Raw genomic sequence first — 15,174 nt, forward strand, 5'->3', positions numbered from 1 at the left:
GAAGATGACCCAGAACTCTCTTGATCAGCATAAAGAAAAACACCCTCAGCTAAAAAACAGGCCCAGCCTGTAGCAGATTTGTTCAGCCCCAAGTCCCAGAGGCTCGAGGAAGGAGTCCCTGGCTGAATTTCTCTGGTCTGGGTTACACAGCAGCTCAGAGTGGTCCCTTCCGGCCTGCGGATCTATGAGTCTGATCCTCAATTGCTTTAAGGACCGACGGGTACGTCACTTTTGCCGGATTCAGAGGCCTCGAAGTGGGGGTCTGTGTTATATCATCCAGCTCTTATGTCATGTTTTGACTCAGGGCACCTTACACACCCCATATTCCAGATAGGGAGACTGAGGCCCAGAAAGGGGACGTGACCTGCCTGAGCTTGATTCAGCCATCCTGTGGCAGAGAACCCAGGAGTCCTGCGCCGCTGCCCCCCCGCCCCATGCAAGTGACACTAGCCTGGCCTAGAGGACCTGCAGATTCAGGCGTGTAAATCCAGCACAGCCTCACTAGCTTGGGAGAAGCCGTTTAAGCCCCGACATGGCCGGGGAGGTGACTGAGGACGGCTCTCCAGCTGACGCACCATCGTGCCGGGATATGGTGGTCACCAGGCGTCCCCTGCCTCCAAGCCAGGCAGCCAAATCTCAGCAAGGAGCCAGTGGAAATGCAGGGAGGGGGGTGAAATACAGTTATCCAGGGAGGAATTTAAGCCTCACAACGATTCGTGAAACACGCCTGGAGATCTGTGACCCGTCCCCAGCTGCTCAGTGGTGCCACGGGGCCCTCTGGTGACAGGCTGGTGCACGGGCCTGCACCACAGCCAGGAGCGCAGAGAGCGCCCTCCGCTGGGTCTCCGACACCGTAACCCCGATTGATTTCATTAGCTTTGCCAACTTTCTAATAGCAGAGAATGAACACCTGGGCCCCGCCCCCGGCTCACTCCATTCCCCCTCCCTCCCTCCCTCCCTAGCTCATTTTCACGGGCCTGGGGCAGAAGGTTGGGATGCAGGGGGCTGAGGGCTCCAGCTGGGACCGAGGGGTTCAGGGCGTGGGAGGGGGCTCTGGGCTGAGGCAGGGGTGTGTGGGAGGGGGTATGAGTTCTGGGCTGGGGCTGCAGGCTCCAGGGTGAGGCCAGAAATGAGGGGTTCATGATATAGAAGGGGGCTCAGGGCTGGGGCAGGGTGTTGAGGTGCAGGAGGGAGTGAGGGCTCTGGTGTGGGGCTGAGGGATTGGGATGCAGGAGGGGGCTGCATGCTGGAGCTGACAGGGTGGGAAGGGTCTCTGGGCTGGGGCAGGGGTTGGGGTGCAGGAGGGAGTAAGGGCTCTGACTGGGAGTGTGGGCTCTGGTGTGGGGCTGGCAATGAGGGATTGAGGTGCAGCGGGGGCTCCAGGCTACAGCCGAGGGGTTGGGAGGGTGGGACGGGGCTCCGGGCTGGGGCAGGAGGTTGGGGTGCGGGAGGGGGCTCAGGATGCAGGCTCCAGTTGGCACTTACCTCAGGCGGCTCCCAAAAGCAGCAACTTATCCTCTGGCTCCTAGGCAGAGGCGCAGACATGCTGCTCCACACACTGCCTTCGCCTGGAAGCGCGTCCCCGGCAGCTCCCATTGGCCACAGTTCCCAGCCAATAGGAGCTGCAGAGCCAGCGCTCAGGACGGGGCAGCGCGTGGAGCCCCTGTGGACACCCCTGCACCTAAGGGCTGAAGGGACATACCAGCCACTTCCAGGAGCTGTGTGGAGCCAGCTCGGGAGCCTGGGAGCCCCACAGCGCTGCCGGTCGGACTTTTAACAGCTCGGTCAGCAATGCTGACGGGAGCCGCCAGGGTCTATCTTCGACCGGTGTTAGCAGCCCTAGACTGATGGCTGGTTCGCTCCTTTCCAGAGGGACCCCCCCAGGCTTGGGAGATCTGCGCTCCGAGTGGTAACTCGAGTGGCCACGGTGCTCATCTTGGCTGATAGCACAGACCAGAGACCTGCCCCACAGTCATTCCCAGAGCAGATCTAGGCGTGGGTGGCACATGGACCCTCCTTTTGGGGAGGCCAGCCCCCTGGCCCTGCCCCTTTTGCCTTCCCCCACCTGCCAGAGCCCCACCCCCATCCACCCACCATGGCCAGAGGAGCCCCCGTCAAACCACCCTGAGCCCTGGGCTGCCACTGGCTGGCCCAAGCACCAGCCCAGCAACCCCGAGTCCCCAGCTGCCAGCCAGCCCCGAGCACCAGCCCCACCCCTGGGCCGGCCCAACCCGCCCTCGGCCTCTGGCCGGCCCGAGCCACCAGCCAGCTGAGCACCAAGCTCCAAGTCGCTGGCCAAAGCTGAGCCCCCGTCACCTTCAGGGGAGAAGGGGAGTGTGGGTGGGGCCACAGCATGGGTAAGAGGAAGCTTAGCCTCCCCTGGCCTATGATACCCACCCCCCATGAGTCATTCTCGTGGCTCTTCGCTAAACGTTCTCCGATGTATCACCCTCCCTCTGGGACGGAGCAGAAGTCAGGGGAGGCCGTTAGCTTTCCACACGGCACCACTGGATACGGCCACACGGGACCGTCCACCACCACACAGGTCGGAAAATCCCACCTCGTTCTTCCTTCGCTGAGCCCGGAACTTCTGGCTGACACTGATCATAGGACGTAAGACTGGACCTCCCGGCTCACTGAGACCTGACCCCTGTGACCCCGGCAAGCCCTGAGCTATTGAAAAGGGTTCAGAGAAAAGCAACCAGAATGATCCAAGGTCTGGAGAACCTGCCTGGGAGAGGCTTAAGGAGCTCGATCGATTAGAGCAGATCACACTCTGAACCGGGCGATGCGGCTGCGAAAAAGGCTGATCTCATTCTGGGGTGTAGTAATGGGCATGTTGTAGGTCGGACACGGGAGGTCATTGTCCGGCCCTGGTTAGGCCCCAGCTGCAGAACTGGGTCCAGTTCTGGGCATTGCACTTTAGGAGAGATGGGGACAAACTGGAGAGAGTCCCGGGGAGAGCAACAGAAATGATCAAAGGTTTAGAAAACCCGGTCAGTCTGGAGAGAAGAAGGCCAAGGGGGGACCTGAGAACAGGCTGCAAATATGGTAAGGGCCGGTCTAAAGAGGCTGAGGATCAATTATTCTCCATGTGCACTGAAGACAGGACAAGACGCAACGGGCTTAACCCGCAGCAAGGGAGACGTAGGTTGGAGATTAGGGAAAACCCTCCACCTCCCAGGGCAGGACTCAGTTCCCAAGAGTGGCTGTGGGGTCCCATTGCTGGAGGCTTTGAAGACCAGGTTAGAAAAACCCCAACCAGGGCTGGTTTCGGTTGACTCGGGCCTGCATCAGTGCCGGGGGCTGGACATGGGGACCTCTCAAGGTCACCTTCCAGCCCCATGTTTCTGTGATTTCTGTTACCCAAAGAGGAGGTGACTCGATCCATCGAAACGCAAGGCTGGGAGGGACCCTGAGAGCTCCCTGAGCCCAGCCCAGAACGGTGCAGCGTGAGCTCGTCTCGCTCCAGTGTCCTTGTTACCCGATGGAGGTCAGAGCTTCAGAGTCACGTCCAATCAGCTAGTCTGATCTCCCGTAGACCACAGGTCACCAAGAGCCAGCTACCCCGCTCCTGGGCCCAGCAACCTGGATTAGACTCCAGTACTGCAGCTGGAGATTAACCTCTTGTGTGCCACAGGCAGAGAACAGGAGGGACCAAGGAGTCACCAGAGTGTGAGGCTGATGGCCACAGCCCAAGCTGCAGAGGATGGGGAACTCCCCCTGCCCAGGGTCTCAGCCAAACTGACCCGGGGGGAATTCCCTCCCAAGCCCAGGTCTGGAGATCCGCTAGCCCCTGAGCATGTGAGCAAGACTCACTGGGCAGGATTCGCTGGATCAGTTCAGCTCAGAGCACCAGGCCACTCCATCCTGTGTACCGTCTCCCACTGTGGCTGATCTCTGATGCTGCAGAGGAAGGAGGGGAAAAAACCCAACCTGGAATACATGGGGGGGCTGGATTTCCTTCCTGACCCCAAAAGGCAGGTGCCCCGAAGCATGAGATTAGTTACACAAGACATAGCACTGGAAGGGACCCCTGGGCCACCAGTCCCAGACCCTCATCACCGCAGGCCACCCCGTCACAGAACCCCACTCATAAATGTATCAAGCTCTATCTTAAAACCAACTAGGTTGTTTGTCACACACCCGTCCTAGGAGGAGCTGCTCCAGAACCTTTCAATCACGTGGCAGCGAGTTCCACAGGCCAATCGCGCACTGAAAAGTATTCCCTTGGATTCGTTTTGAATTTTCTGCCTTACCTGTTGGAAAATTGGCCAGTTTTGATATTTTTCAGACCGTTTTCGGCTCCAGCCATTCTGGATGCTCGGTGGCGCAGTGGCCAGCGTCTGAGAAAAACAGATGCTTCAATAAACATCTGAGAAAAATAGAGGTTTTAATTAATAAACATCCTTTGCTTTACAAAAATGAGCTATTTTGTTACCACTATCCAGTTAATGTAACAAGTGAGAGATCCAGAGGTTACCTGTATTATGGCTCTGAACTTGGGCTCTGACATCTGGATTTGAGGTGGCAATTCAAGCCACACCCTGGATACTGAAAGAGAAGCCTGATTCTCAGCCCAGTGAGAGGGACGCAGCGTTTGCGTATCGTCTCCCTCCAGCATCTCTCAAGCTAAACCCTGTGGCCAAGATTGGCTCCTCGTCGGAACTACTCCAAAGTCAGAATTTCTGCTCCATGGGAAATGTGGATATTTTGAAATTTGGTTTTGTTCTGAATCAGGATGAAAACCAAAAATAAATTCTACAATTTCCCCATGAAACAAAATCGTTGGGAAAAACTATTGTGGTTTGGGGTTGATTGGAACATTCCTGTTCAATAACATTTTTTAAAAGATCTGATCAAATAAACTCCAATATAATCAATTTGAATAAAATAAAATCTGATAAAATCCAATAAAATAAACGCAAAATGTTTCCTTCTGGTTTTGACTTTTACAAACTTTAAAAGTTAATATAATAAAATAAAATATGCAATAAAATCCAATACAATGTTTTCCTCTGATATTGATTTAAAAAAAATCCAACATAATTGAAATGTTTCCTTCCAATATTGACTTTTTAAAATTTAAACAAATCCAATGAAATAAAATTCAATAAAATCAAAATGTTTCTTTCCAACGCTGACTTTTTTGAAATCAAACCCAACAAAACAAAAAAATCCAAGAAAATAAAACTGATAAAACCAAACCGTTTCCTTCCAATTTTGACCATCTACAAATTGTTAAAAATTGAAAACGACCAACCAGAAGACAAATTTTGAACCCAGACATCCAAACACTCGTAGCAAAATGGGATTTTTTTGCCTTGAATATTTTTCCCCAATGCACATTTTTGTGGCCGTTTCCCACACATCGTTCCGATTCCAACAAGAGGCCATTTTCCGACAGAAGGCTGCTCCGCTGGGAAAGACGCCCCCAACCTCTGCCTCCTGCAATCCCCTACGCCCTGGGCCGTGGTTACCCTACGGGGTGTTAGCGGCGTAGCTAGGTCACCATGGCGATACTGGCCTAACTCTGTAGCGTAGACGCGCCCAACAGCGATGGAAGAGGTTGGCCATCGCCATAGGAACGTAACCTCCCCAAGTGACAGTAGCTGCGTTAACGAAAGGTTCCTTCCATCAGCCTAGCGGTGTCTAGACCAGGGTTATGTCAGCCTAGCCACAGCAGGTCCTTCCCGCCCCCCAGCAACGTGACTCCGATGACCTACATTTGATGTATAGACCAGGCCTTGGTTTGCACAATCCCACACCACAGCTGGAAGGAGACACGGCCCCCACGTCTCCACGGGGAGCACACGGTGCCCATCCCGTCAGCGCAGGAGACCACCACCGCACCAGCCATCATCCTGCCCCGCAGGCCACCCCGCTCCCCTCCTGGGCACCTCCTCCCTCAACGCTCTGCTGAGGTCCAACCATGGTCGCACGTCCCTCCCAGGCCACCCACAATGCACCTCGCTCTCCAGGGAGCTGTGGGGTCCTGGTGTTATCTGGCCCCACCGGGAGTCCTCCCAGCTCTAGCCCCCCCACGGAGCTGGTGTGGGGATGGGGGTGGTTATTGCTCTGTTAAGGGGGCCCTGAGGGGCCCAGTGAAGGGACAGAGGTGGAAGCAGAGAGGGGGAGAGGGACAGAAGTAGGAGAGGGCTGGGGGAGGTATGAAGCTGCCAGCAGCCCCCCTCACCCAGCAGGGCCCCTCCCTCAGTCATAGAGGAACCCGGGATCAGGGGGATCACAAGGACCCCCCTCCTCCTCCGTCCTGTAAGCAGCCTCCAGCACCCGCTGGGCATCCCTGGCAAAGTCCTCCAGGGCGCTGTGCAGCAGGAAGTAGGCAGCCACAAAGGAGATGCCACCGGCCACTAGGTTCTCCAGCAGCGGAAGGCGGGCGCGGGCCAGGCAGGCGGCCGCCTGCCCACAGAGCGTGGCCTGGCTCAGCACGTCCCGCACGGCCTCCGTGGAGAGATCCCGGGCCAGTGTCGAGCGCACCTGGGCCCGCAGCCACTGCGGGGAGCCGGCACCCGCCTGGGCCAGCACCCCCAGGGACTCCTCATCCAGGCCGAAGCTGCGGCGGTAGGAACCCAGCGTCTCCACCAGCATGGGCACGTTGAGCTGCAGCGGGAGCCCCGGCAGCGCCGAGACCAAGGATGCCAGCAGGGCCTTCTTCCAGACGTGGCACCGCAGCGTCTCCTTCCGGCGCCCCACAGCCTCAGCCGTCAGGGCCGGCAGGGCCAGGAGCAGCGCGTGGCGCTTGTGCCCAGCCAGCTCCTCCGCCAGCGTGGCCTGCAGCCGCGGGAAGTCGAAGCGATGCAGCTGGAAGGCAGAGAGCAGAAAAACTCGTGGAGCAGCCACGCCTTCCTTCTCCAGCTGGCGGGCGCAGTCTGCGCGGATCTCGCCCAGCACCTGGCTCTCCTGGAAGCGGCCTGGCCGGCGCCGGCGGGACGCCCGCAGGTCCTGATCCACCTTGGCGCGGATAAAGTAGAAGCGCCTGCCCGCAGCGGCCAGGGCCTGGGCCAGCTGGGCGTGGCTCTCCCGAAACCGCTCCGAAGCCACCAAAAGGAAGAAATCGAAGCGCATCAACCCCACCTGCTCCAGGTACCGCTCGGCCCGGAAGGTGGTGGTGCCGGTGCCGGGGAGATCCCAGAGCCGGACGCTGGGGAGGCTGGGGTGGGGGTAGGGCGTGGGCTCGGCAGTGGTCTCCACGACGCCGGTGGGGGCGGCACGGGGGTCCGAGTCGCTCAGGCCACGGAGGGCATTGACCAAGGTGGATTTGCCAGCACCAGATTCGCCCATCACGGCGATGTCCAGGGTGGCAGAGTCCAGTGAATCCAGCAGGGTTTGGACCTGGGTGGAAACCTCCAGCACCACACGGGACTGGATCAGGGAGCCCATCTCGGTCAGGTCCTGCTCCCGCAGCTCCAGGCTCTGCATGGTGGAGGAGCTGGCTTGGAAAAGGGGGAGAATTGAGGTTTCTTTGGCCTAGGTTCCCACTAGACCCCACTCCCCTCCCAGGGTCAGGGACAGAACCCAAGAGTCCGGGCTCCCAGCCCCCCCTCGCTCTAACCACTAAACCCCACTCCCCTCCCAGGGCCAAGGAAAGAACCCAGGAGTCTGCCCCCCCCCATACTCTAACCACTAAACCCCACTCCCCTCCCAAGGCTGGAGAGAGAACCCAGGAGTCCGGGCCCCCCCCTGCTCTAACCACTAGATCCCACTCTGCTCCCGGAGCCAGCGAGAGAACCCAGGAGTCCGGGGTCCCCACTCACAGCATTTCTCCAGGGGCTCCAGGGAGCTGCTGGGCGGTTTTGCTCCAATCCCAGCAACGGGGAGGGGGAAATGGAAACCGAAAGGCCCAGGCAGGCGGCCGGGGGAGGAGCCCAGGGCTGGATTAAGAGCAGCCGCCTGCACATCAGGCTGGCCCCGCACCAGGGCTCCTCCCCCGCAGGGCTGCGCGGGGACTCGAACCCAGACGCAAAGCTCCTTGTCTGAGCACGAGAGACGGGCAAGGCCAGCAAGGTCCGATCAAAGGCTCTTTATTGACAAGTGCACACACCAATGGAGAGCGGCTCGTCTCCAGACAGCCGCCGGCTCAGCCATTTCGCTGCCCCAAGCACGGCGGCCCCCCCGCGGCCTGTCGCCCCAAGCATGCGCCTGGCAAGCTGGGGCCTGGAGCCGGCCCTGCTCCCCCGCAGGCCTGCCGGTGCCCCTCACTCCCGACCTGCAGCCCCTTTTCTTCCCACAGGAAGAAGAGGTGTTTTACCATATTTAGATGGCAAGAGGATCTTGCCAGGAGGCTGGGTCTTGTGCCGGACACAGTATGCATTACAAAAGGACTCTTCGACTGTTGCAGTCAGCCCATACTTCTGCACAGCGCTGCGGGATGGACTCTTCATCCTCCAAATTTGCCTCCCCGGGTAGCTAAGACGGCGGTCTGCCATCTCTCTGCGCCCAATACGATGGACTGCGGCCCCGGCCTAGCTTTAGGGTATTCTGGTTGTTCCGACTTCGCCCCATATTCATTCTTCCTTCTCTCCCACCTCCTTAAACCCAGACGATCCAGGTTTTAAAGGCCACAACAGCATCCCACGAGCCTTCAGAGGCCGTGACATGAGACTGACAATGAAGACAGCCGAGTGACATTGCTCCGTGTTTTCTTACAGATGTGATGAAAAGGAAAACCCTCTTAGTTAGGAGGACTGACCTTGTGTCATCAGTAAAAATTCATAACAGGTAAGAAAATGGCTTTCTTTACCGTATCTCGCTTGTGTTGACCTTCTGAGGTCAGCTGGGTTCTCCGTTTCTTTCCCTACCACTTGTACTAGCTACGAAGTGCCAGAAATAACCTTCTGGTGAGGATAGCACTAGGCCGCGATGGTGCGGTGGGCATGCTAGCGCAATTGTTCGTAATATCTCAGCTGACTGGTACCTTTCTCGGAAGGACCACTCGTGAAGATCCCTTATCTTTCCCTACCGTCCTCTCATGGTCTACAGCAAGCCTACCAGCTATGCACCGAACTGGCCATCCCTTGGCAAAAGTCGCGCCTCCAGGCGCTGTGGTCTGATGCCTTTTTAGCGGCCTAGGACTATTATTGCTCAGTCAGCGGCCACAACCCAGGTCCAGTCGACGCACAGACGTCCACTAAGTTCCCGTCTGCCACAGCGGATGCGGCAAAAGGTGTTATCCTTTTAATTCAAAGACCTGTCTGGTTGTGGGGCGCCAGGCGCGGGCCGCCTGCCCAGCGGCGTGGCCTGAGCACTGCAGCACAGTCACGCCCGCCTTCCGTGGGAAGATCCCGGCCAGTGCAGAGCGCACCTGGCCCGCACTTGATGCCACTGCCATCGCAATGCCTAAGCGGGGATGCGCGGTTCAAAACCCCGCCGGGCTGGGCCCAAAGCAAGAAGATAGGTTCACAGCAGGTATTTTGGCCATTCACGCCCCAGGGATCTCTATCCATGGGCGAAGCTATGCGCTAGGGAGTATCCTTTCTCTTTGTTAACATAGGTATTTTTAGTGCGCCATTATTTTTAGGAGGAACCCGCGTCTATCACACCAGCCCGCTGTCGTCTGGGCACGTGATGTCCTTTTATATTTTAGTGCTTTTTGCAGCGGGCCCCGTGTTCATGCGCCTTTTACTTGCCTCGGAAGCCGATGGCGCCGCTGAGGGCCCTTCTCCCCGACATGACCATTATGGCCCGACGCGTTTGCCTTCCCTGGGCGCGACTTTCCCTCCCGACAATGCCCGACCCCGACAAAAAGTGAGGCCCGGCAGGCCAGGAGCAGCGGTAGGCGTTGTGCCCGCCAGCTCCTCCGCCAGCGTGGCCTCAGCCGCGGAGTCCGAGCATGCAAGCTGGAAAGGAGAAGAGCAGAAAAATTACTCTTGGAGCTGCACCCACAAACGTCCTTCCCTTTCCAGCTGGCCCTCCCGGGGACGTGCCAAGTTTTTCATACACTGCGGTCGGGATTCCTGGTCGCCCCGCCAACCCTGGCGCTCTCCTGGAGGGCGCTCTGGTCGGCGCCGGGCGGGACGGCCGCAGGTTCCTTATCCTCCGTCTACTTCTCTTGGCGCGGGGAGACGGAATATGAGTTTTAAAAGTAAAGGCCTGCACTGCTTCAGAGAGGCTGCCCGCCGCGGCCAGCTGGGCCACAGCTGGGCGTGGTTCTTCCTCTGTTTGTTGTTGTCCGAAAACCGCTCTTCATAAGTGCGACAGCCACCAAGATATGGAAGAACGAAGCGCATAACCCCCACCTGCTCCAGGTACCGCTCGGCCCGGTAGTGTGGTGTGGTGCGGTGCGTGGGAATCCTAGTAGCGCCGGACTCCCGTGAGATCCTTTTGAGACTCATTGGGTTCGGGGAGTATAGGGTGGGAATAGACCTTTTAACGTTGAGAAAAGTTTTTTTCCGCGTATTTTTCTATTTCTAAAGAAAAAGTTCGGACGGGAGACCTCTCGCTATTCAGCTCATGTTAGTGTCTGGGCAGCGGTTAGGATCCCCTTAACTTGGGAGGGCTCAATGGCATTGTGGTCTCTCCGACGTGGAACTTCCTGTTGGTGGCTCCACTTCGACGGCGGACCATTTATTTCTGGCCCTCTGAGTGCTGACCTATTCGTTGTCCTCGGAAGAGATCACATGTTCCTTGGCACGTAGTGGGAGGGTTCAGTAGAATGGAATTCACTCCTGCTGTCCATTGTTGACTTAGGACCTGAGACCATAAAATGCACATCTGTTGCCGACTGTGATCAAACCTGCCGAGAAGATCTGTTCGGTGGACAGGTGAAGCTGCATGGGCCAGCGCGGTCACCCGTACCTTCCACTTTTCGGCCTCCCAACCCCTCTCCCCCAACCCCCTCCAACCATCCACTGCCCCGAGCCTCTTCCCAGCCAGGTACGCCCTGCTTCTCAGAGTTTCCCGTGGTTGCCCAATCGCTCCAGTTCTCCCCATGTCTCACCCTTCGAGTGCTCCCTGCCATGATTCCAGCAGGGTTCCACGGAAAAACCCCTGGCCTGGTTGGAAACCTACTGCGACCACACCGGGCCTGGTCAGGCAGCCCGCCCTTGCCGTCCGGGTCAGTGCTGATGGCTCTGCACGTCGCAGCTCCAAGGGGGCAGGGCTCTGCCACGAGAATGGAAGTGGAGGCTGGAGAGCGTGGCTTGGGAAAGGGGAGGAGATTGAGGTTTTTGGGCTAGGTTCCCACTGAGACCCCACTCCCCTCCCGGTCAGGGAACGAAAACCCCCAAGATCCGGGTCCCAGCCCCTCGCTCTAACCACTAAACCCACTCCCCTCCCAGGGCCAAGAAAAAAACAGGAGTTTGCCCCCCCCATACTCTACCACTAAACTTCCTCTTGGAGAGAGCACCCAGGAGTCCGGCCCCCCTGCTCTAACACTAGATCGCCCTCTGCTCCCGAGCCAGCGAGAACAGAGGAGTCCAGGGGAGGCGCCCACTCACAGCATTTCTCAGGGGCTCCAGGAGGCTGCTGGGCGGTTTGCTCCAATCCAGCAACGCGGGAGGGGGAAATGGAAACCGAAAGGCCCAGGCAGGCGGCCGGGGGAGGAGCCCAGTGCTGGATTAGAGCAGCCGCGCCTGCACATCAGGCTGGCCCGCACCAGGGCTCCTTCCCCGCAGGGTGCGGCGGGATCTGAACCCAGACGCAAAGCTCCTTGTCTAGCGAGAGAGGCGGGCAAGGCCAGCAGGTCCGATCCGCAAAGGCTCCTTTATTGAACAGTGCCAACCAAGAGGAGAGCGGCTCGTCTCCAGACAGCCGCGGCCAGCGCCATTTGCGCTGCCCCAAGCACGGCGGCCCCCCGCGGCCTTGTGCGCCCCCAGATGGCCTGGGCAAGCTGCGGGCTGGAGCCGCCCTTCCCCCGCAGGCCTGCCGGTGCCCTCACTCCCGACCTGCAGGCCCCTGCCCCCCGCTCTGCCCGGTGCCCTCACTCCCGACCTGCAGGGTGGCGTGGGCAGGGCTGCAGGTCGGGAGTGGGGCCCGCAGAGCGTGGAGCGGGGGCAGCGTGGGCTGGCAGGGCTGCAGGCGGGAGTGAGGGGCACCAGCAGAGCTGGCGGGGGGGGCAGGCTGGCTGCAGGGCTGCAGGTCGGGAGTGAGGGGCACCAGCGGAGCTGGGGGGGGTGCTGCTCTCCTCCCATCCCAGGTCTCCCTGGTTGGCATGGTTACCGGGGTGGTGATGAGGAGGGGGGCGCCAGAGGATGTGCAGAACCAGTGGGCGGGGCTGGAGGGGGGTAGCTCCCATCCCATTGGCCGAGCCCTTCCAACGGCCTCCTGGTTGGCTGAGGGAGGAGCCGTGAGGCCCAGCCCCTACTCTCTGCGCAAACCCGGGGGACGTGGGGCCTGGGTTCCCTAGGCGGTGCAGAAGGCGTTCTCTGGGTTTCCCTAGCTGGGAGAGGGGGTTCCGTGGGGGTCCATGGCGGGTGGGGTTTCTGGGGGTGTTCCAAGCTGGGAGGGGTTCCTGGGTGTCCAGCTGGGGGGGTTTCGGGTGGGAGGGTGTTCCCGTACCTGGGGAGGGGGGTTCTCTGGCTGGGGTGGGAGGGTCCCTGGAGGGGTCCCTGGCTGGGGGTGGTTCCCTAGCTGGGGAGGGGGTTCCTCGGGGTTCCCTAGCTGGGGGGGGTGTTCTCTGGCTGGGGGGGGTCCCTGGAGGGGTCCCTGGCTGGGGAGGGGCTCCCATAGTGCCCCCATGGAGCCGGGGAGCTCTAGGCCAGCCTGACCTCCATCCCTGGGTAGCCACTCGAGCAAGTAGCCAACATTCAGTCTGCGAGTTCCCGGGGCGAACCAGCCCAGTGCCCGGCTTTGCCAGGGGAGTGGGTTTGGAGGAGGGGGGATGCAGGAGATGTCATGGCCCTGGAGTGCAGCCGGGCTCCCGTCCCCGTCCGTGTCCCATGGGACTACGGGTAAGATTTTGTCCCGGGTATTTTCGGTAAAAGTCACGGACGGCTCATGGGCAAGCTCCCGGAAGCCTGTGACTTGACCCTGAGTGTTACTAAAAATATCCAGTGGGGGCGAGGGTGACTACCGGGGGCCCTACGGGGGCCTTGAGCGCCGGCCACTGCTCCAGCCCCAGGGGCTGACCACTAGCCACTGCTCCGGCCCCAGGGGCTGACCACTAGCCACTGCTCCGGCCCCAGGGGCTGACCACTAGCCACTGCTCCGGTTCTGCCGCAGCTCCTGGGCGCAGGGGGGGCTGACAGCTGCTCCAGCCCGGCCGCTGCAAGGGACTGAAGCCAAAGAAGTCACGGTCAGTCTGAGAGACCCGGAACCTGTGACCTCCATGACAGGTCGGTCTGATAGGTCAGCTGGGGAAATGCGGCCATGAAGTGGGTAAAAATTGGGTTAAACAACCGCAAACAAGGAGTAACTGAATGGAAGGACACATGGGATTGGAGGGAGGTCCCAAGTGGGGCTCCACAGGCTCTGTTCTGGGCCCTGTGTTGTTTAACATCCGCGTCAGTGCCCTGGACTAGGGAGGAGACTGATCAACTCTGCAGATGGCAACTCTCCTCCCCCCCCACCCCAGTTTTGTGTCAACACTTTGGAGGATGCACCAGAATTCAGAGGGACCTCGATAAATTGGAGAACTGGGCTGTAGACGACAATGAAATTCAAGCCAGACAAATGGAAGGTTCTTCCACCTAGGGAAGAAAAGCCAAGTGCCCCCATACGGACTGGGGGAGGACTGGCCTGGCCGCAGCCCCGCTGAGAAGGAGCTGGGAGTCAGGGCGGATCACAACCTCGACACGAGCCAGTGGTGCGATGCTGGTGCGAAAAAAGCAAATGCATTGTTAGGTTGCATTAGCAGAGGCAGAGCATGCGAGTCGCGGGAGGTGACAGGACCGCTCTGTGCCTCATCTGGAGGACGGTGTCCAGTTTTGGTCACCAATGCATAGAAAGGATGGAGATAAACTGGAAAGGACCCAGAGGCAAGCGACAAAGATGATCAAAGGGATGGAATGCAGATCATAGGAGCAAAGGCTGAAGGAACTGGGGCTGGTTTGCTTGGAAAAGAGATTAAGGGGGGACATGATCGGGGTCTTCAGATACTCGCAAGGCTTCCATAAAGAAGATGGAGACAAGTTGTTCTCTCTGGTCACAGAGGACAGGAGAAGAGGCAACAGGTTCAGACTGGAGCAGAGCAGATTTAGGTTAAACCTCAGGACAAACTCCCCAGCTGTAAGAACAGCCAGTGGCCCAGATGCCTCCGGAGGTCCTGGAAGCTCCTCCACTGGAGGGTTTCGAGAGGAGGCTGGACAGCATCTGTCAGCAGTTCTCAAACTGGGAGTCGGGACCCCATTTTAACAGGGTGCCCAGGGCTGGCTCAGACTTGCTGGGGCCCAGGACTAAAACCCAATCCTCACTGGCCCTCAGGGCTGGCTCCAGGCACCGGCGCAGCAAGCAGGTGCTTGGGGCAGGCCAGGACTCAAGCCAAAACCCGAGGGCTTCAGCCCTGGGCTGCAGGGCTGAGGCTACGGGCCCCCCACGTGAGGCTCACGCGTTGGCTGTGCCTCCCCCCCAGGGTCGCGGGGCTCAGGCGGGCTCAGGCTTTGCCCCCACCCTGGGGTCATGTAGCAATGTTTATGGTCAGAAGGGGGTTGCGGTGCAGCGAGGTTGAGAACCCCGGCTTAGACCCAACCGATCCTGCCTCTTGGCAGGGGCTGGGACTAGCTGACCCTTGTGGGCCCTTCCAAACCCCGGGGTCTGTGACTCTGATTCCATATGGGGGGGGTCCCTGGGGGGGGGGGTTCCGCAGCAGTTAGACACAGCATGTCTGTCCGACGGGGACCTGATGTCAGGACCCCAGAGCTCCTCCCCTCCATTGCCCCACCCTGCCGGCTTGGGAATCCACTGAGCACCGGCTGTTGCAGCAGGTCCCTGCCCCCATTGGGGTCCCCAGGCCCAGACAGGAGGGTGGGTAAAGGGGGGCTGAGCATGTGAGGGGAGTTCTGCACAGGGCAGAGATGGGAGGGGGAAATTGGCATAAAAAAGTTATTGGGGAAAGCAGGTCAGTTTGGGGGATCTGTGGGATTATTGGGGGATCAGGTGGGTTTTGGAGGTCCTAGGGGGTTATTGGGGGATCAGGATTAGGCCACATGTCAGCCACAGGAGCAGAGATCTCTGTGCCCACCAAGGTCCAGGGCAGCTACTGCTGTTCATAGGCCACGA

At 59.2% G+C, this 15,174-nt stretch overlaps 1 protein-coding gene across 2 annotated transcripts; it reads right to left on the reverse strand.

Moving 5' to 3' along the window:
• Positions 1-4,374: 4,374 nt before the first annotated feature.
• On the reverse strand, positions 4,375-7,827 carry LOC116834946 (interferon-inducible GTPase 5-like). 2 transcript variants are annotated; one of them, XM_032797370.2, is made up of 2 exons: positions 7,776-7,827; positions 4,375-7,450 (listed from the first exon to the last, which is right to left on the reverse strand). In XM_032797370.2, exons 1-2 carry the CDS (start codon positions 7,778-7,780, stop codon positions 6,214-6,216), a joined length of 1,242 nt encoding a protein of 413 aa, XP_032653261.1. In that variant the 5' UTR covers positions 7,781-7,827; the 3' UTR covers positions 4,375-6,213. The 2 variants fall into 2 exon arrangements, with proteins under 2 accessions (XP_032653261.1, XP_032653262.1); XM_032797371.2 differs by having other exon boundaries at positions 4,375-7,454; positions 7,776-7,802.
• Between the last annotated feature and the right edge of the window lie 7,347 nt (positions 7,828-15,174).

Source organism: Chelonoidis abingdonii, chromosome 11, assembly GCF_003597395.2.
Source record: "Chelonoidis abingdonii isolate Lonesome George chromosome 11, CheloAbing_2.0, whole genome shotgun sequence".
NCBI classification, from domain to species: Eukaryota; Metazoa; Chordata; order Testudines; family Testudinidae; genus Chelonoidis; species Chelonoidis abingdonii.